General features: G+C 43.7%; 1 protein-coding gene across 2 annotated transcripts in view; it reads left to right on the top strand.

The window, feature by feature from the left end:
* Nucleotides 1-21051, top strand: part of LOC137616508 (meiotic nuclear division protein 1 homolog) — a 141211-nt gene extending 120160 nt beyond the window's left edge. For both annotated transcript variants that reach the window (XM_068346333.1, XM_068346334.1), the window contains exons 3-6: nt 40-176; nt 645-750; nt 1448-1594; nt 19672-21051. In XM_068346333.1, the coding sequence (XP_068202434.1) occupies nt 40-176; nt 645-750; nt 1448-1594; nt 19672-19806 (525 nt within the window). In that variant the 3' untranslated portion in view covers nt 19807-21051. The remainder of the gene's footprint in view (nt 1-39; nt 177-644; nt 751-1447; nt 1595-19671) is intronic.
* Nucleotides 21052-21412: the final 361 nt, after the last annotated feature.

The following is a 21412-nucleotide window of genomic DNA, read 5'->3' as shown; positions in this document are numbered from 1 at the left end:
ATTAAATGTAAATACCAATACTGTATTATCCTTTTTCAGGAATTAGAAAAGATAGGACCCAAAGAAAAAGGTGTCATATCTCAAGCTGTAAAAGATGTTGTGCAATCTCTTGTTGATGATAGCATGATTGACAGTGAAAAAATAGGAACTAGCATCTATTTCTGGGCATTTCCAAGGTAAAGTATAAGTAACATTTAGGATAAAGTAATTGAATAGACTATTTGCATTGAAATATTCAAAAGTAGATCCTCAATTTAGCATCAATTCTGTCCTTCTGATAAGCAATAAAGAGCATACTGTATATTATACCTGACACTTTAACATTTTTAAATGTGCTACAATCAAGAGGAGTTTTGCATAGTGTCTAATCGAAATTAAACTTACTTTAATCTTGAAATTCAATTTCAACAGATTTATCACAAAAAAAAAAAAAAATTGTGAAATGAGTAGCTTTGGAAATAACCATCATTATATTTTACCTGGTACAGTAAATGCAGATATCAGGTTAACCCTGTTATCTATCAGAAAAATTCAACTTTTAAAAAAAATATTTTAAGATAGCTTTTTTCTTGTAAGTAGAGATTATTATTGATTGTACATAACTCATTAAGTTTTAATTGTCCATACTTTCATTATGTACGTAGCAAGGCTCTCAGTACACGTAAGAGGAAGATTGATGAGCTTCAAGCTCGTCTTCAGGACTCGGACAAAAGGCTCAAATTATCTCAGAAAAAGTTGGAAGATGCCAAGGTAATGTATTTTTTTTTATTGAATATTTCTCAACTTATACCATATTTCATATTGCACTATTAGCAAAATTTTGTACAATTCGTTTCACAATAAATTATTCGAGGTACAGTAGTTCATTTTATAAATAAATTTTTTTGTATTATACAGTATATATTTAATGCATAAAGAATTGCCTTGAATGGTATTTGGATTTAAATCTTTTACTTTACTTAGTATACAGTGTTGTAACATATTCAATACAGTAAATTTTCTTTCACACTGTATCCATTTTTCTTTCATGATTAGCTCTGTGAGGTAACTTCTCTTTTACTATAAGAAAATTTTTTTCAAAATTTGTTGCTGGAATTGCATTAGGCTGATCCCTAAGTGTTCCTTTGGGATAACCATAGTTTTCAAGAATGATGTTCTACAGAATCTGCAATTTTATACTGAAAATATACGTATTCAAATCTTGTTTAGAAATTTTAAGTGAAGACTTTAAATAAGGGGTATGTATGGTTTTTAGATACATGGAGTAATTTGCCTTTAGAGTAAAGCTGTATTATGTTAAGTTTGGGAATCAAATCAGGTTAAGTATCCGTAATGACAACAACAAAAAGGGTTCATATGTCATTGTCTCATTTCCTCTAATTATCCCTAAATAATTTTCCCAAACACGAGTCCCCCCCCTTTTAAACAACAATCAATTCTATGTTAGATTGGGCGAGAGGAAGGTGAAGGTCGTGAGGAGGTTCTTGAACGACTTGCCGAACTGGAAGCCAAAAGGAATGAGTTGTTAGAAGACATCCAGAAATATCGGGACTGTGACCCAGAGGTTCTCAATGAAATGAAGAATGGTATTCAGGTAAGACTAAAGCCAATTTACTTTATCATCATGCTTTCATGCTTTTTGTCTTCATTTGATAAAATGACACATCTAGTTGTCAAAGTTTGGTTCATGACAAACCTATCAATCATGAAAGTCAAATTTCAAAAGAAGTAAGGCTAATAATGCCTGATTCTTTATATGAAACAATTTTTTTTTTTTGTAAACCTTATTTGTTCTGATACAGTATACTTACTCCAAACTTCTTTCTTAGGAAATCTAGGTGTCGAACCAGGTTACAACCAGAAAATTCCATTAGGCCTCCCTAGTTTCCCTAAGCACCATACATCTGGGAGGACCCAGAATGCTCTACCCAGGGAGGAGAACATCCCGCCAGGTCAGGTTGAACAAAGGTATCCTTTCCCAGTACAGCTCTGGTCGGCTTTCTCTGTACAGTTAGCTGTCTTCTCGTTGTCAGACCATTGTTCCTTTGCGTTGCGTTCCCTTTCTTTCATTGTGTCTTTCCATTTGGCATGATGTCCGAATGTGTGAAACGTCGTCAGGGTGTGAATGAAAAGTAGTGTGGGGCTTTTTTATGACACATAAAAGTAGATCCACACTCGATGTGTACCTCGTCTTGGGGGTTGTGTTTGTGTATGTGAGGACACCTGTCCTGAGTGCGTTGAGTGGCCTGACGAACAATGGACTCTAGTGGCTGCAAAGAAGAAGGCTAAGAAGGATCGCTCTTCTTTGAAGATAAGTAGAGGTTCCAGGATGCCTTCTAGGGCTTCGTCTACGTGGAGCCCTTCCGTTCTGATTGTGTCCCTTGCCCCTTCTAAAGGAATTGCTGCTTCTCCTTTGCCGGGAGGGGCCCCTTGTCATCGCAGTCATCGGCTTCCCAAGAGCCCTCCATGGAAGTGTCTTTGTGGGACTCCCTCGCCCGACATTTTATCCAAGATTGCGGCGGCTGTATGTGCCATCTCGCTCGCTGCTTCCCAGGCTGGGCTGCTTCCAACACAGCCTCTGCCCAACCCCTCCACCTCTCCGCTCTTGGGGTCAACAACGGGCCACGTGGCCGCTCCAGCCTCTTCGCGGTCTCCCTCGCTGGACCACATGGGTGTACAACTGTCTTGAGAGCTGCCTGCTGGGCCACATGGGTACACCTGCTATCTCGGGCTCCACTTCGCTTGGCCATGTGGGCAGGCCAGCCTCTCCGCTGCTGTCGTAGTTGCTCCAAGAGGACTTCTTGAGCTCCCTGTTGGGTACCTCTCTTTCCCCCTTCTGGTCGCCTCACAGGGACCCATAGCCGTTCTGGTCCATGCTTGCCCAGCCGTTGTCGTTATTGAGGGTTAGGAGGCCCTCTGCTGAAGCAATACATGCCCGAAGGTCAGGGGACCTCACTTCTCCTTGTCATGACAAGATGGAGGACTTGGACAGAAAGAGACGTAGGTCCATGTCCCCATTGGTAGAGGTAGTTTCCCCCTCCAGGACCAGCCTCAGAGATAGAAGCCACTGAAGGTCCTTGTCGAGGCATGGATGCAGAAGTATGTCGCCATCGAGTAGGAGAAAGCGTCGGGCCTCGATCTACTCTGAGACAGCCGCTTCTTTCATTCCCGCTTGCTTGGTTGAGCAAAGCTCCTCATCACGCTGCCTGGCCCAGGGGTTCCAGCGGAGAGCACTGGTTATCGTCGCAAGGGTGCTATCATCGTCACCGTCCCACTTCGCCTAGCTTGGACTAGGGCAGTAGGCATGGTTCTCCTTCCCCACCATCAGGACGTTCGCCTGGCACTCATCGGGTCAGATAATTGACCAGTCTTTGGACGGGGATTCATATTTAGAGGAGCCCTGCGACCTTAGCCGGGTTATCGCCCTGATAAGGAGTCTGGTAGAACTTTCCGTTCCCGCACTGCCGGCTATCGTAGAAGGTTCCTCAGAGGTGGAGATGATCTTGGATACCTCTCAGTAAAGCAAGCTGCCCCTCGCTCTCCTGTGGTTGAGGTCGGTGTCCAGGGATGTCGCAAACCTGGACGAAGTGATTGTGGGGCCCAAGAACTCCCTCTAAGGCCGTAGCTCTCTCAAGCTCTTGCCGCTAACGAAGGTCCGCCACAGACAGTTCTTTGCTCTAGAAGGCATCGCTTCGGACCATCTACCAGCTGAGGACATCCTGGGGGAGCTGGCCCTCGGCTCCACGGAGGACAAGCTGTTAGCTGGGGGTCTGTTGTTCTCCTTCCAGGAAGCGTTCTCAATGGAGGCCTTGGCTCAGTCAGCCTTGCATGTAGCTTCGTGGATGGACATGTGGACGACAGCTGTTTCATCATTCGCCATACCTCACATCAAGGCTGACGTCGAGAGGGAGCAGTTCCGGGAGTTGATGTCGGGCGCAAAACATTCAACTTCCTTTTGATGCAGGCCCTCACCCAGTGGGCAATCTGGGTCCTTCGTCGGAGGGACACTCTCCTGGCTCACCTGCCCAAGAAGATCTCTGATAGGGAAGCACGCCTCCTCAAGAACTCTCCAGTGTAGAGGGGAGTCCCTCTTTCGGAGGACCTAGTTGCTGACACCTTGGAGAAGTGGCACAAGGCCAATCAAGATGCGGTTCTCCACAGGGCCACCGCCGGGAAGCAATCCAGCAGTCGCCCAATCAAGTTTCGGCTCTCCACAGGGCCACCCTCGGGAAGCAATCCAGCAGCTACCCAAGAGACCTCCGCCCTAGACCGCCGTACCGGGCTCAGCCTGTGTCTTTGCCTTCAGAACCTTCGACGATTGGATGGACCCCAGCAACACGGAAATCCTCAGGAGTGTCCCTCCACTGCTTCCTCTTCTTGCACTAGATTCTCCGCCACAAACGTTTCTACAAGAGGAGATTGGATGAGAGGCCCCCTTTCCCCTGAGATTCCACGAGTGGGAGGTTGCCTCTCAAAACAGTGGCGGAGCTGTGCAAAACACGGGCCCAATCCTTGGACAGTGCAAGTCCTGAGGGAAGGCTACTGTATCCCTTTCCAGGATGCCCTTCCCCCCCTCAACCAAGGGCGTAATACCACCTCCCTTCAACCGAAAGACCAGCTACGGATGAGGGCCCTGGAAGTGTAGATAGAAGAGATGCTGCGGAAGGTGGACGAGGAGTACTCGGGTTTCTTCAGTGTCTTCACCATAATCTCCCACTGTGCTCACAAGAAGGGGATCAGACTCCTGCGGTACCAGAATGACTGGTTGCTGCTTTCTTCCACAAGAGAACCGTTGACAAAAAAAAGGAATTAGCTCCTGTCATTATACAAGGAACTAGGGGGTTGTCTTCAATTGAAGAAGTGCAGATGTCCCCGGCGATGAGAGTGGTGTACATGGGAATGGAAATATGTACAGTGGAATCCAAGCCTTTTCAGACTAAGGAGAGGCTCAATCGCCTGGATGAGGTTGCTGCACCGTTTCTGCAGGGCTCTGTAAGACACCTGGCAGCCTGGCAGAGGCTAGTGGAGCACCTGGTGTCCTTGGAGAAGCTGGTGCAACAGGTCAGGCTCAAGGTCCAACCGGTCCGGTTGGACTTGAAGACCAAGTTGAGGCATCCGTAATATGGCTCAACTAGCAAGTTTCCTCTGTTCCAGTCATCCAGGAAGCCTCTCCTGTGGTGGATAGATCAGTCCAACACACTGAATGGTGTCTCACTGCTGGATCCTGCTCCGGCTCCTCCTGTTCACAGAAGCCTCCAAGGAGGGATGGGCCGCATCAGCTTGAGGAATTCCAGTCGGGAACCTGGACTCCCGAAGAGAATGCTCCTCACATCAACGAACTGGAACTTCGGGCAGTCCAGAGAGTACTCCAGTCCCTGAAAGGTCTGGAAGAAGGGAGGGCGGTAGCCCTCATGTGCGACAACGCCATGATGGTGGCATACGTCAGGAAACAAGGGGGACTCAGGTCTCGGGTATCGTGCCATCTTACCAAGGAAATCCTGGGATGGGCCGCAGACAGAGGGATGATGCTGACAGCGAGGTTCATCCCAGGCAAAAGTAATGTGTTGACGGATGGCCTAAGGAGAAGAGGCCAGGTCCTAGGCACAGAGTGGTCTCTGCACCCGGACGTAGCAAGTCGCCTAATAAGCATGTGTGGCTCCTCCTATCTGGACCTTACGCGACAAGGCTGAACGCGAAGCTCCCCGTGTTCTGTTTTCCCGTGCCAGACCCGGCAGCATTCATGAAGGATGCTTTCCAGCTCCCATAGGATGGCCTGGACACCTAGGCCTTTCTTTCCTTCAGCCTACTATGTCAAGTCCTGAACAGGCTGAGGGAGGCAAGAGGCTCAAAGCTCACCCTGATGGCCCCATGGTGGCCTGACAAAGATTACCCAGTGGCATTAGGCCAAATGTTTTCTCTCAAGGGCCTAAACCTATAGGCCTAAAGATAGTTGGCCATGCTTCTAAAGAGTTTCGACAAGCAGTCCTGTCCTCTCCAGCCCCTGCATGCTCCAGAGGGGGCCTTGACCAAGGTGTTGGAGTTCCTGAAGGGACTTCCTTTCAAGCCACTCAAGGATGTCCTGGACAGGGACTTGACTCTGAATATGGTGTTTCTACTAGGCCTAGCCTTTGCCAAAAGGGTTACTGAGATCCACGGCCTTTCCTACGAGATGTGTCACACGAGGGGCTGTCCCCTACTTTGTAGCAAAAACCCAGAATCCCACTGTAGCAGATTCCCGGTTCCAGTTTTTGGTCCCTGCTATCTTCAACCCGGACTACGAGAAGGGCCTTCTTCTGTGCCCAGTCCGAGTCTTTAGGAAGTACCTGGCTAGAACGACGAGACTACGACTGCCATCAAGAGTTTGATTGTCTCCACCGACAAGGTGGAGAAGCCAGTTTCGAGAAATACCGTTTCGTTTTGGGTAAGGAAGACGTTCAGGAGAGCCAACAGTGTCGCAGGAGACGTCACTCCCAGGTCTACGAAGCCCCTCAAGATTAGGGGCATCTGGACCTCCTTAGCCTTCTTTAAGAACATGGTGGTCAGTCAAGTACTGAAGGTAGGTGTTTGGAAGAGCCAATCTACGTTTACGGCACACTATCTTCGGAACTGTATGATCAGAACCCTGAATGTACAGTATTCAAAATCGGCTTCGTCGTGGCTGCACAGCAGCGGATCTAACTACGACCCGAACCCTTGTGCTTCGTGCTGCATTATTATTATTACTTCCTAAGCTACAACCCTAGTGGAAAAGCAAGATGCTATAAGACCAGGGGCTCCAACAGGGAAAATAGCCCAATGAGGAAAGGAAACAAGGAAAAATAAAATATTTTAAGAACAGTAACAACATTAAAGTAAATATCTGTATAAACTATTGAAACTTTAACAAAACAAGAAGAAGAGAAATAAGATAGAATAGTTTGCCCGAGTGTACCCTCAAGCAAGAGAACTCTAACCCAAGACAGTGGAAGACCATGGTACATAAGCTATGGCACTACCCAAGAGTAGAGAACAATGGTTAGATTTTGGAGTGTCCCTCTAGAAGAGCTGCTTACCATAGCTAGAGAGTCTCTTCTACCCTTACCAAGAATAAAGTACAGTACTTACTGAACAATTACAGTGCAGTAACCTCTTGGGTGAAGAAGAATTGTTTGGTAATCTCAGTGTTGTTAGGTCTAAGAGGACAGAGGAGAATAAATAAAGAATAGGCCAGACTATCCGTTGTGTATGTAGGCAAAGGGAAAATGAACCGTAACTAGAGAGAAGGATCCAATGTAGTACTGTCTGGCCAGTCAAAAGACCCCTAACTCTCTAGCAGTAGTATCTCAATGGGAGGCTGGTACCCTGAATGGCAGAGTCCTATTCCCTGTCCCCTCTTTTCACTTCAAGCCCCTTACTACAGAGTACCTGATGAAGCTTCAGACAGTCTTGGTGAGTGTGATGAACCTTAACTTCATTCCTGTTGGGTTGGGTGGAGGTTTTACTTGTTGGATGGTAGTACTATGTCTTCATTTTCTGTTGGCCTCCTTAGTTCTTTCCCTCTTTTACCACCTACTCACCATTCCCTCCTCCTAAATATGAGTCTCCAAAGAAAGATGTTCGGTGCAAGTACATTGCATCAGAATAGATAGCAAATTTTATGTACAATACAGTATTGTACTGAAATTTTTATTTTTCTCGGCTATACTTACTACGAATTTCCTTCGTCTTACTTCACTCCTGTCTGTCCCTTCGAGGTTCATAGGTGGTGCTTGGGCGGATGTTCTCATCCCCTGATATGGCATCCTGGGTCCAGCCAGATGCACGAAGCTTAGGAAAACTAGGGAGGCCTAATAGAATTTTCTGGTCGTGACCGGGTTTGACCCCCAGATCTCCTAAGAATGAAGTTTCTTGTAAGAATAGCTAGAAAATTTTAATTGTTCCGTAACTGGAATACAAACTTACGCTATTTATTAGGGGTATTACTTTCGGCGAAGCTGAAAGGACGAGCAGTTCAAATTTAGCGAGGGTTACCTACCCATTCTGCTAGTTAGTAGGGGGAGAGGGGTTAGCTTGCTACCGCTTCCACTCACACACTTGTGATTTGGCTCACTTTGCTTTTGGCTCGGATGGTGAATGGTCGTTGCCGTTCTTCATCCTCACCAAGTAAATTTTGGACGGCCATTAATGCTTTTTGTTTGTGCTTTCTCTTTATTAGTGTGTGTCAGTGTTGACTTCTGCCGACCATGCGTACCTGCCCTGGACTTGAAGGCTGGCCCAGCGGTACCTTTATGTCGGCCGTGGACACCGATCGTCATACCCTTTCTGCCACATGCAGAGGTTAATGGTGGGATAGCAAAGAGAAGGGTAGTGAGTATCGGGATTGGTCCGCCTCCCAGTGGGAAAAGTTTGGGTGCAGGGAGAAGAAGTCAAACCGGGATATTTCTCCTTTGAAGGTTTCTTCGAAGGGGATAAAACCTAAGGCTTCTTCTTCCGCTTCCCAACCTTTCTTCGAAGCTCCTGCTAGTTCGGCCTCTTCCAAGAGACCATCAAGTAGTAGCGTAGGCCCTTTAATTGATGGTCAATCCCGGTCCTCGAGAGATGGTGTTACCTCCCCTAGCGAAGCGGCCCCACATCTTCTCCCGGGTGAGGCCTTGTGACTTTCTCCTTTTTATTCAGGTGTGGTCGTCCTAGGGGCTTCTGGGTCCGCCCTCCAAGGACTCCTTGCTGCAGCTCATCATCCATGGTGCTAGTGTGCAGCCTTCGTTCGACTTTGGAGGTAGATCCTTGGTTCTGTGTTGATGTACAGTAGTGGTGTCTGAAGCGTCTTCTGCTGCAGCTGCTGACGCCCCTGCCCCTTCAGACTCTTCAACTGTTGCTGCCGACTACGCTTCCCCCGTTAATGATCATCCTTCAAGGGGGAAGCAAAAAGCAAAGTCTTAAGTCTGTCTCTCCTGCGATTGTTTTTCCTCGGAGGAGGAGTTCACTCATAGAGACTCCTAGAGACTCCTCTGTGGAGGACTACTGCTTCTAAAGGTGAGCTTGCTCATCCACCGGCCCCCAAAGGGCATCAACGATCTTGCAGAGCTGTCCCTCCATTTCACCTTAGAGGTGTCCCCTTACCTTCAGTGGAAAGGCGCCTCTTCGGCTCTTTGGCCATGTCTTCGCAGCCTTCTCCACCGTTGTCTTCTGGCCCTCGACCTCCTTTCGACACTACCGCTAGTCCTCGGACTTATGCCTTGGACTCTTCTGTGGATAGTATGCGATCCTCTTCGGAGGATGTTCGTCCTTCTAAAGGACACATACAGGTATTGCTTGACTTACGACCGAGATAGGGACCGAGAGATGAGTCGTAAGTCGAGTTGGCCGTATGTCGAAACTAGAAAAGTGAAGTTTCCGTAGATTTATTTTGATACGTTATGATTCGGCAATCATCTGGATCATATTTTGTCAATATTTTCTTACTGTCTATCATTATTCCATTTTCTTGTTTCATAGGATATCATATGCTCTATAAATGCATTATTGTATTCTATTCATCAATTTTGGAAGCATTTTACAATCGAGTACTGAAAATTTTGTTTACCTTTGGTTATGATCAGCTGATCTGAAAGTGCCGCTACCTACCGTATCAAAATATGGCGTACATACGTATGGCATATTTTTTTATCATTTCTTAACTTATTAGAAATATCTTCATGATGAATATTACATCAACGCCAATATGTTACAGGAAATCAGTTTCCATACAGTTCGTCTAATCATTAGGTATAATGCGAAATCGTTGTAGCTCTTTCTGTGTGTGTGTGTGTGCTCGCTCTCGCAATCGCATACGGGTAGTTCATTTTTAAAGCTTCATACAGTATTGTAGTTCAATATTAAGCCTTTATATTTCATTAGACATTACTGTGTTTAATTCTGGTATATTAAAGAACGTATATGTTATATTTTTCAATTTCTTGAGCATATCAATAATCAACAAATACTTTTAATTTACTTTCGGTTGGCATCAGCTGATCTCAAGGTCACGCTGCCATATTACTATTATGAGCACATACATATAGTGCAAATAACACTGATTTATATAATTTTCTTGACATTCGAAATTTCTTCATAATGCATATTACATCAGCGCCAATATGTTATAGGGTATCACATTTTCCATACAGTTGGTTTATAGACCTTATTATTATTTATAAAAGGAATACTCTCTCTCTCTCTCTCTCTCTCTCTCTCTCTCTCTCTCTCTCTCTCTCTCTCTCTCTCTCTCTCTCTCTCTCTCTCTCTCTCTCTCTCTCTGTGCATTTTGTTTTTAATTCAGTTGTATCCATATTTTTTTTTGAAAATTATTAAAAAATTCTATATATCATTATTCGATGTTTCGATTATGGGAATAGTAACGCATCGGAAGGAAATCACTCGATTTGCCTCTCGCCTTCCGCCAGAAATATGACGTCATCAGACTTTTTTTCTTAAATTTACGGTAAGTTGTACTAATCTTATAACTAATGATACAGACCACTAAAACACTTGATATCGTTACTGGGTGTTTCGATGATGGGAATGCTGTAATAAGATTACTCTGTAACAATGAAAGGAAATCATTCGGTTTGTCAGCGTGCTTCCGCCAGATACATGACGTCACAAGTCACGTGACGTACAGTAATCTCTACGAAGAATGACTTTCAAAATATGTAAATTCATTTTCTTTGTTTTTCGCAAGAAATGTAAAGAAAATACTAACTTAACAAACAAAAGTATTTTATTTTTATAATGTAAAAGGAAATATATTACTTTCAAGAAAATATTTGCCCTAATAGTATATTTTCTTTAGATAAACATCGATCCATTATCAGAGATTAAAAAAGTAGCGTACAGTCAAATTTACGCTACGTAGTACTCATGACAACCGATACAGACCCTCAAAATACTTTGTATCGTTATTTAATATTTCGATAATGGAAATACTAATATTAATCGTTAGCCTATTGGAAGGAAATCACTGTATTGCCCGGAAGCTTTCCGCCGGTGATGTGACGTCACCAGACATAATATGAACTCGACAGATATTAAAACTTTTCTTAATGTATTTTTAACTGAAAATAAATACTGAATATTAACAATAAAAGAAAATAATAATTTACCAAGATAAATCAGTTTATTTTTATACAAGAAAATAGATTATTTTCAAGGAAATATTCATCCTATTTCCGATAAACTTGTGACGTCATCACCCTGAAAAAAAAATGGTCGTAAAGTCGAATAGTCGTATGTCACATAGGTCGTAAGTCAAGCAATACCTGTACATGTTCCCGACCTTCCAACATGCCGTTCTTAAGATTCTCGCCAACCTTCTGACCTGCCTTCTCTGTTCCTGACTCCTGTTCCACGCCTGTCTGCTCATGATGTGTTCAAATGTCACTCGGCCTTGCGAATCCGCCGCCCTACGCAGCGTTCCAGACCTTCTCCAACGCGCCAGCGCCCATCAGTGCACCAGCGCTCACCAACAACTCATTAGCGCCCACCAGCACGTCAACACTCTCCAGCACATCGACGCTCGCCAGCGAGTCAGCACTCCAGCGATTCAGTGCTCTCCAATGCTCCGGCGATCTCCTGATCGCCAGCGCGTTTGTGCCATGCCAAATGCCAGCTTTTACCAGCTCGCCAACGCTCACCAGCACACCAACACTCGCCAGCGCACCTGCGCTCTTCAGCTCGACAGCGCTCTCTTGCGCATCTGTGCTCTCCTACGCATCAACACTCTCCAGCTTGCTAACGCTCTCCTGCACATCAGCGCTCTCCAGCTCGCAAGCGCTTTCTCTTGTGCCAGCGCTCTCCAGCTTGTTGTCGTTCTCTAGCTCGCCAGCGCTCGCCTGCGCACCAGCGCTCGCCTGCGCACCAGCGCTCGCCTGCGCACCAGCACTCACCGGCTCGCCAGCGCTCTCCTGCGCACCAGCGCTCACCGGCTCGCCAGCGCTCTCCTGCTCGTCAGCGCTCCCCAGCTCGCCAGCGCTCTACAGTGGAACAAGTTTCTCCAACTTCAAGGAAATCCAAGTTTCTCCAACTTCAAGGAAATCTTGCAGTCAAAAGGAGCAGGAAGGTAGGTGTTATGGTTAAATTGTACTCCTTTTCAGTCGAGGCATAAACTCTCTGAGCAAAAGCTCGAAGCTGAGTATAGTTATTCCAGGTCAAATCTGATATGTTACCCTTCCAAAGATGATAAGCCTCCTGCTTCTCCTAATAAGCATGTCTACAATCATCATTGGACCACTGTTTGTCCTTCACTCGGTACCTTAGCACACGAGAAGGGCCTGCTTTTTTATCTTGCTCTTCTGTGACCTCGCATCATTCATCGGCACCAGCAAAGCTCCTGCAAAGAGCCTCGGCTACTTCTCCCCTGAAGAGAAAAAAAGGAGTCTCAGACGCGGTAACATCACCTAGGATGAAACGGACTTCTGTTAGGCCTTCTAGGCCTGTCCTTCCGAACTCTCCCTCCGGTTGCTCTCCTGCCTCACCTCTGCCGAGGGAGCCTCGTGAGGGACGGATTCCCTCCCTCCCACCTTCGAAGGAGGGTTCTCCTTGCACAGAGAGCTCTCCATCTCCAGCGGAAGTCAGGAAGGACAACTCCAATTGGCCTTCGATGCTAGAGTCCTATCTCTTTCCCCCGGAAGGAATCAAAGGACTCTAAGACTGCCAAAGTCCTCTTCAAGGACCTCCAGGCCTGCAGGAACCACCAGTCACTCTATGGATGTTCACGACCCACCCCAAGAGGAGCTCTCTGTGGTGGAAGAAGGAGACTTTGCTGCTAATCTCACTTCAGAGGGAGAGCAGAAAGAGTCAGAATATGCTTTCTGGCAAGTCCTGACTCTCATCAGGGTACACAACGGATTTACTGACCCAGAGATTACCCCATGCGAGGGCAAAGACATGGTCTTAGATTGTGTCTTTGGCACTCAGAAGCCCTCAAAGACTAGTGCAGCCTTGCCCTGGTCTCAAGGGCTAAAGAGTGCCAGGGCAAAGATCGTCCAACAGCTCTCCGATCTCTCCTCCTCTCAACGTTCCAGTTCTACCCCCAAGCTTCTTCCACCTCCTCGCATCCAGCAGAGGAGATACTTTGAGGTCTTGGACAAGCCTCATCCAGCTCTTCCACTCCATCACTCTCTGGAAGACCTCTCTAAAGGGGTCTCTCTTGAGAAGCTCTCCAGCCGTCAGGTCTCTTTCTCGGCAGCTGTGATCCTCAACCAGGAAAAAGTCACGAAGTATGCCATGCAGGCTACTTCGTGGCTTGATCTTTGGTTGGGATCCCTGGGAATCATGGTACGAACCGAGGATTTTTCCCAGAGGTGTACCAGGAAAGCTATGGAAACTTTCCTTCTCTCAGACACCCGTGCCATCGAGTTTCTCCTCCATCAAGTCTCAAACTTATGGGAAAACACCATCCTGAAACATCTCTAGATGGATCCCCTCTTTTCGAGCCAAAAGACATGGAACTCGCTGCTGAGAGATGGAGGAAGTCTCACCAAAACTCCCTCCTCTATAGGGGTTTGACCTCCAAGCCCTATAAACCAACAGCAGCTTAGCAATTCCGTCCAACCAAGACCTCAACGAATAAGATAGCAGGGGAGATAGTGGTGTCTAAAAAGCCCTTTCCGTCCAAGGATAGGAAAGGCTCAAAAGGCTGCAAACGGTAGGATAGGCACTCACCCCGCTTGTCCACCAGTGGGGGGATGCCTACAAAGTTGCTGGGACAGGTGGAAGCAACTCGGGGCCAAACCCTGGACAGTCTCCATGATTCGTTCAGGGTATTGCGTCCCATTCACAACATCTCTCATTCCCCTGATCAGGAATTCAGTGTTGATAGACTCCATTGCAATGGGATCAGCAAAGGGGCTAGCCCTCCGTGCAGAAGTCCAGACCCTGTTGAAGAAAGGCGCTCTCCAGGAGGTCCCCTCAATGGGTCTCCAGGCTTCTTCAGTCGACTTTTTCTTGTGAAAAGGCGTCTGGAGGCTGGAGACCAGTCATTAACCTTTCGGCTTTGAACAAGTTTGTCAAGCAGACTGTTCAGCATGGAGATGGCAGACACCATCAGACAAGTGGTAAGACCACAGGACTTCATGTGCACTCTGGACCTAAAGGATGCGTACTTCCATATGCCAATCCATCCATCTTCAAGGAAGTACTGTACTTAAGATTCAACCTAGACAACAGGAAATACCAGTTCAAGGTGCTGTGCTTTGGTCTTTCCACAGCACCTCAAGTCTTCACCAAAGTGTTCGCCCTAGTGTCATCTTGGGCACACACGGTTGGCATCCCTCTTATCTGTTATCTGGACAACTGGCTAATCCTAGTGGACTCGTTGTCAACCCTTCTTCAACACCGAGACAAACTTCTCTTTGCCAAGATCTGGGGATCATGGTAAATCTCGAAGTCCTCCCTGCTTCTTACACAGAGACTGGTATACCTATGCATGATAGTAGGCAAAAATCTCCACTAAGCCTTCTAATCAGACGACAGGATAATGAGGCTGAGAAAGGTCGCAAGACCCTTTCTCAGACGAGAAGAACTTCAGCCCAAACATGGCTACGTCTCCTCAGGCACCTTTCATCTCTGGCCCATCTAGTTCTCATCGGTCTCCTTAGAATTCGATCTTTCCGTGGTGACTCAAGTCCATGTGGCATCAGGCCTTTGACTCGATGGACATCCTGATTCCCATGGGAGTAGAGGAACAGACAGACCTCGAATGGTGGGTGTCAGACGAGAATCTACGAAAGGGAGTAGATCTTCTCTTCATCCCCCCAGATTTGATGCTGTTCACAGACGATTGAGAAAAAAAAAAAAGTGGGGGCCCCACGTGCTGCACCACACGACCTCAGGCCGCTGGTCAGAGTCAGAAGAATACCTCCACATAAATCTCCTAGAAATGAAGGCCATCTCCCAGGCCCTTCAACAGTTCCACAAGTTCTTGGTGGGCAACTCAATGGTGGTGATGAGCGACAACACCACAGTAGTGGCTTACATCAACAACAAGGAGGTACTTTTTCGCAGCCCCTAGCAGTAGAGATGCTGAGATGGGCCATGATACACTCGATACCACTATCGGCACGCTTCATTCCATGTAAAAGGAATGTGCTTGCCGACAACCTGAGCAGAGCATCTCTGCTAGTGAGTACCGAGTGGTCTTTGGATCAGCTAGTAGACAGCAAAGTCCTAACTTTGGGGGGTTTTCCGACTGTGGATCTCTTCACAAAGACCCTGATCATCAAGTTCCTGTTGGACTGCTCCCCAGTCCCAGAACCCACGACTCTCTGGTAAGATGCAACGTTGCGAGAGCCCGAAAGCTCAGCGCAACTGGACCCTGGGGGTTCTGTGCCCGAGAACCCGAAGATTAAACGCGACGAGGATCCAAGACTCATGTTTAACAAAATATCAGGGTTTCTCTGTTATGTATATGGGTAAACACCGGGTCAAAGACCAGCCAGTTGGTTCGGATTTCCACCCTCCTAAGGTGTGAGTATATCCCTATAAATAGCGAGGGTTTATATTAATGTTGGAACAAATGACAAATTTGAAAGTAATGTGTATTTTTCCTGACGAATGTAAACCTGTAACTATTTATGCAAATGGGTCCACCATCGCCTGTCCCCTGATAAATCCTGCTTACAAAAAAAAGTGACAATAAAACAGAGGTGTGTGTGAGCAGGGTAGCTGGCTAATCCTCCTACAACTCCTCTAAGAAGCGTTAGGGTGATTACACCTTGCTAAAAGTCTTATGGCTGGACTTCAAGCTTCGCCGATATAGTATCCCTATAAATAGCTACAAATTTGTATCGTTAGAAAAAATACAAATTACTTTCAAATTTATAATTTTTCCTAACGATACAAACCTTGGGCTCTTTATTTAAATTTGGCCCACCATCACCTATCGCCCCCTGCAAGTCCTGCCTGCAATTAAAAGTGAAGAGACAGCACCAATGTGTGTGTTTGTGTGTGTGAGCAGGGTAGCTGGTACCCCCCTACCCCCTGTTGACTAGCGGTGGGGTAGTTACACCTCGCTAAAAGTCTTATGGCTAGTCTTCCAGCTTTGCCGAAAGTATATTCCTGAATAAAGAGCTCAAGGTTTGTATCGTTAGGAAAAATACAAATTACTTTAAAATTTTTCATTTGCTTTGTTTGGTTAGTTGAGTAACTCTTAACAATGAAAATACATCTCTGAACTTTTTGATTAGTTAGGAGGCTGAATAAGACATTTAGAGTTCCAGATTTTAGGTGATGGTCTTATAGATCCAGGATAGCATTTAAGGACATGAATCAAATACCAATGATCAAGTAAACTGCTATTCTAGTGAGATGTAGGTACATATGACCCCAGAGGATTATTTCTTGAAGATAGGTGTGGCATGAATAAAGAGAGCTTTGAGAAAATGAAGATTGTATTGCATCTCCCACCATTAATAAAACTTAACCTAGGTGACGCATGATCCCAATAAGTACAAACACATCTCTATACATATATCAGAGTAGATATCAGGTGTAAACTGTATAGCCTGCATCCGAAATTATCAAAATTTGATATTAAAAATAGGCGAAGAGACCTAATCCCATGAAGAGTTACTTTTACATAATCTTTCTTGCATTCAGACGTGTATACTGTATGGCTAAAGGATGATAAGTCATAACCAGACAGGCACCTCGATCATAGAAACCGGCTTTCTCCTTTAGATCTTGAACAATCAAAGTTTGTAAATATAATTTCTAAGATGCCTCCTCTCAAAGCAGTGGCAACTGGCTCTCACCTACCAAAGCAGAATGTCTTCCTTGTCAACAGCTGATAACTAGTCTAAAACAGCAAAAGAAGCAGGGGTGCAGTTTTGATCATTTGCTCTTGGGGTTTGAGCCACAAAATCTGGAGCAAAAGACAAAATGATCGATAACCATCCTTCAGGACATGGCTTGGAGATTTCTAACATGTGTTTGATAATGCAAATGTAAGGAGAAAAGTTTTCTGGGTTTCCTAAACATTTATGGTAAGATTTCAATAGAAAAGGAAGGATCCCCTAGATAGATAAACTGCCCTTTGAGTGATGGCTTTCTGAATGAATGCACATGTCTCCTCAAGTCCTTTTGAAGGTGTCATTCCAACACCCTAAAGCTCTAGGAACAATTGAGTGATCCCTTGATCATCCTGATACTTTCTGAAAACATAAAATGAGGAAGAAATCCACAATCACAGAAGTAGTTCAGTTGATAGCATGAACATTCCTAAACATCACTTTGCTTAGCAAAGGTTGATAGTTTAGTTGCAAAGTTCTATAGTTAGACAATAAACCTTCTTCCCTCCTCCCATATCCAACCAGTCTTGGCAAAAGGTGATTATCCTTCCTTGACTGAAAGGTAGTCAAAAATATTCATGAGCATTCTCTAATGCCTTTGATGCTGTGATGGCAAACCTGGGTTGAACACTTCCTGGCCATCAGTGTCAGCTTCTGCAAGAGCTTCTTCACTAGTTCTCTAGGAATGAGGGACAAGTCTAATATGTCTGAGACCTTCAGGTATTTCTCATCCGAGAAAGAAAAGAGGTCAGACCAGTCCTTGTTGGCTGTCTAACCTCTTCATATTGAAATTATACTGGTGGTAAACCCCCATATGGATGTGATGAAACAATACCACGTCCAACTATAGAAACATCCTTCAATGACATGGCTACTCTTGCCAAAAGCAACTGATGGCATTAAGGAGCAACATTTTCCAGTTAGTGATGGATGTTATTACTGGATGGGCCTCTCATTCATGTTGATTTCTGCAGGAAAAAGGGGTACTTGATATGATCTGCTGATAAACACAGGTGACCCTAGTTTGTTGTTAAGTAGGGAGAGGGCTTGTGAGACAGCTATCAGACAGTCATAACTCTTGAGGATCTTTCTTTCTTCCATGGGAAGATTGACATTTGCAACAATGTATAATGTGATGACAAGAGGAATATCAAATAGCTCCTCCTGACAGAGTGATTTGAGAGACATTATAATTCAACTATACAGCTGTAATCTCAAACACTTTGGTCCCTGCTGGTTTAAAAATTCTTAAATTCGGTCCATGATTTTTTTGAAGCTTGCCCCATCCTGGAATACCTCCTTATTCTCTTCATTAGAAAATTCAAACAAGTGAATACTGTATCAAGATAAGTAAAATTGGGTTTTTTTGTCTGTAGTGAAAATAGGCTCAGATGTAAACCTGTAAGATTTCTGGTATTACGAAATTGGGCTGTAGTCATGAAAAAAACCTTTAAACCACTATGTCCAAATTGGTCTGGTGGTGAAAACCTTCTATTTTTGTGATTACTTATGTTACAGATGATAGAACTTCTCTAAATGTGGTTGACAAACTAGAGATGTCATTTTCAAAATACCTTCTTGCAAGTCTTCTAAGATATCTTTCTTTTAAAGTGGAGTCTTGCTCCTGCAGCATCTAACTGATAGAAAATTTGTTGTCTACAAGTCTAGAGGAGAATTCTTTGCCTTAGCGATCAATCAAACACACAAGCAGAATAATGCAGTGACCAAAAGGTAACGGAGGAGCATTTGAGTTAGCTAGAAAGGCTAATAAAATATTTATTGTAGAATCAGACTTTGAGGTGTCCTTTGACCAAGTAGACCCATGACTGCAGGGATGATAAATGGACCTACTCATTGGGCAGACGTAGTTAAAGGAAAACATGCCTAGAGTGTTTGGAATTGGCTTCAATGTATTGGTTTCAATCTCTGGATAAACCATCTTATACAATATTTCAACATGCAAGAGCTTTAATCTCAGCTTGGAGTACTGCTGAAGTGGGACCTACAAGTAAAGTTAAACTTTGCTAAATGTAGTCAAGTAACTGCAAGAGCAAATCCATGGGAAAAAATTTGTTTGAGAGGCAATAAAAACTTGATATATGGAGACTTGGCAATGGCAGATGCAGACAGAAAAAACAGTAAAGGCAGTATACCTGTAGAGCAGCCAATTGAGCAGCAGCATTTCAGGAGAGATAGGGGCACAGGGGACAGTTGGCATAAAAAGCTGCTTCAGGGCTTGGAAGGAACAAATAATACAGGAAAAGAAGGCTCCTCGTAAATACTATGAAGTGCATTTACTGCAGAAGCAGCTTGTTCAACTGGAATTGCAAATTGGCTAATGCAATATGTACCACAAGAACAGGCAGAAGTAGAGGTACTTCATGGTGGTCTAATTAGCAAGCACTGTAAACACAGGAGCAGGGTTTGGAGTCTTAGGCACATTGAAGGCTGCTGAATCAGCAGGCAAGTAAGGAGCAGTAGGATCAACCTGCAAAACCATAACAGGATAGAACGACATTGTAAAAATAGCAAGAATGAAAGTTGAAGACATAAGACAGATGAAAAATTTTGGGTATTGCATTCAAGATTGAGTGAGGGTAAAGTCAGTCTCAATAGTGAAATTAGGTCACCAAGGAGGCTTTATTGTACTAACTTCAGTTTTCTTACATCTGTACTATTAACAGAACTGTACTGATCATGCCTACATAACTGATATGTTCTAATCTGGTTCTAGTTGTTTACCTTAACAGGTCGACTAAATATCCAGTAAAAGTTTCTGATAATGCATTTGAAATGACTGGAACTTTAATATACAGTATAACACTGGATTAGGCTATTCCTTATCAGTTTTACAATGCTGTTTCAGGTCGCCCATGATGCTGCTAATCGATGGACTGACAATATATTTTCTGTCAAAACTTGGTGCAAGAACAAGTTTTTCCTTGAAGATTCTGTTATCAATAAGCAATTTGGTATACCAGAAGATCTTGATTACCTATAACTAGTGACATGACTTTGGTGCCTTTTAAAGGTCTCTGTGGAATATGGTTATGATTCAGATTTTTTTTAATGTACAGTATTTTGTATGAGGTAATATTCATGATAAAAGTATTATTTCCTAATCAGGAGAGAGCACACTGCATTTGACATAGTTTATGACTAAAAGATGGATGAATTGTGAAACAAAATCTGAAAGGTACTACCACAAACTGTAGCTACCACAAGCTGTAGCTATCCATTATTATGTGAACATTGAATTCAAATTTGTCTCTTCTATTAAGAATTATAATTGTGAATTTGTTAAACTACACAGTGCAACTAAAATATACTGTATATATTTATATATTGAAAAGCAGTTGAATTTAAGAAAATTTAAAACTTAGAAAATAATTATAGATGTTTTAAAGGCATAGATACCAAAAATAATTTCTTGGTTCATCATTAAATAAATTAATACTGTGCCTTAGTTTATGAGTAAAATGACTAATGATAGTCACTGTAATTAGACTTTTGGTGACTTACCCATTTACTTGTCCTGGACAGCAGTCAGTCACCTCCAGCTCTCCCTGTTTCTAACCATTTGTATCAATTGATTTAGTGTATAGCTACTCTTCCAGCCCACCTGTATACTGTCCATATACTTTGCCCTCTGCCTCGATCTCCTCCCCTCTATCCTCCCAGTGAGACATAAGTGCTTTATTTTCTCTCTTCATTTGATGTGCCCAATAAAACTTGGTTGTCTCTCTTATTTTCTTATTTCCATATCATTAATGTAAAGTAAATAACTGATGAAAGTTCTCCAGTATATACTGTGACAGATAAATGTAAATTATATGAAGTAGTCATCAGTAACACTTTACACATGCACTCTTAACCTAATCAAGTGCTATAATTGTACTGAAACTATTACATGTAAGGACAGATACAATTTTGTGGATTTTTAGTTATTTTATTATTGTATAGTGAATCCAAAATATAACTTGACAGTCAAATGAAATAAACCGTATATGGTCTTAAACCAGAGTATTTATATATATCGCCAATTTTCATATTTTGTGACTACACCATATCAAATTGTTTGCTATGTGTATGCTATACACATAATACTGTCATGAAAATTAGTAATAGTGTATTAAAGAAAAACAGTTTAAATTCATAGTGATTTGTTATAGAGGTGATAGGTTGTTTCAAATGGATTATCTATTTTTACATATGGAATGATTATAAAATAAAAAAATATTGAAGACGTATTTACTTCGTTCCCTGTTTTGAATCTCCTATAATTGGACGCACATCTGCCAGGTACATGGGTAGCTGGAAAGTGGTTATCCATTTAGAATGTATATTACGTCACAGTAGTACTTAAGATCAAAAGATGCAAACTGCTTTGAGAGATAAAAGAATATGAAGGTGGTTAAAATCAAAGCATACTGTCTTGAAATTGACCTTTCTTTGATACATTTTTCATTAACTTAAAGCTATTTATGATATACTGTACTGTACAGAGGATAAATAATATTGATATTGTATTTAATATACAGAAGTTGAATTTTAACATTTCGCTGTTTGTATATGATAGTAAAACCTTAATTTTTCCGACACTAATA

Source organism: Palaemon carinicauda, chromosome 22 (genome assembly GCF_036898095.1).
Source record: "Palaemon carinicauda isolate YSFRI2023 chromosome 22, ASM3689809v2, whole genome shotgun sequence".
NCBI lineage: Eukaryota > Metazoa > Arthropoda > Malacostraca > Decapoda > Palaemonidae > Palaemon > Palaemon carinicauda.
Note: the sequence above shows the minus strand (reverse complement) of the source record. Positions and strands in the feature narration are given on the sequence as shown.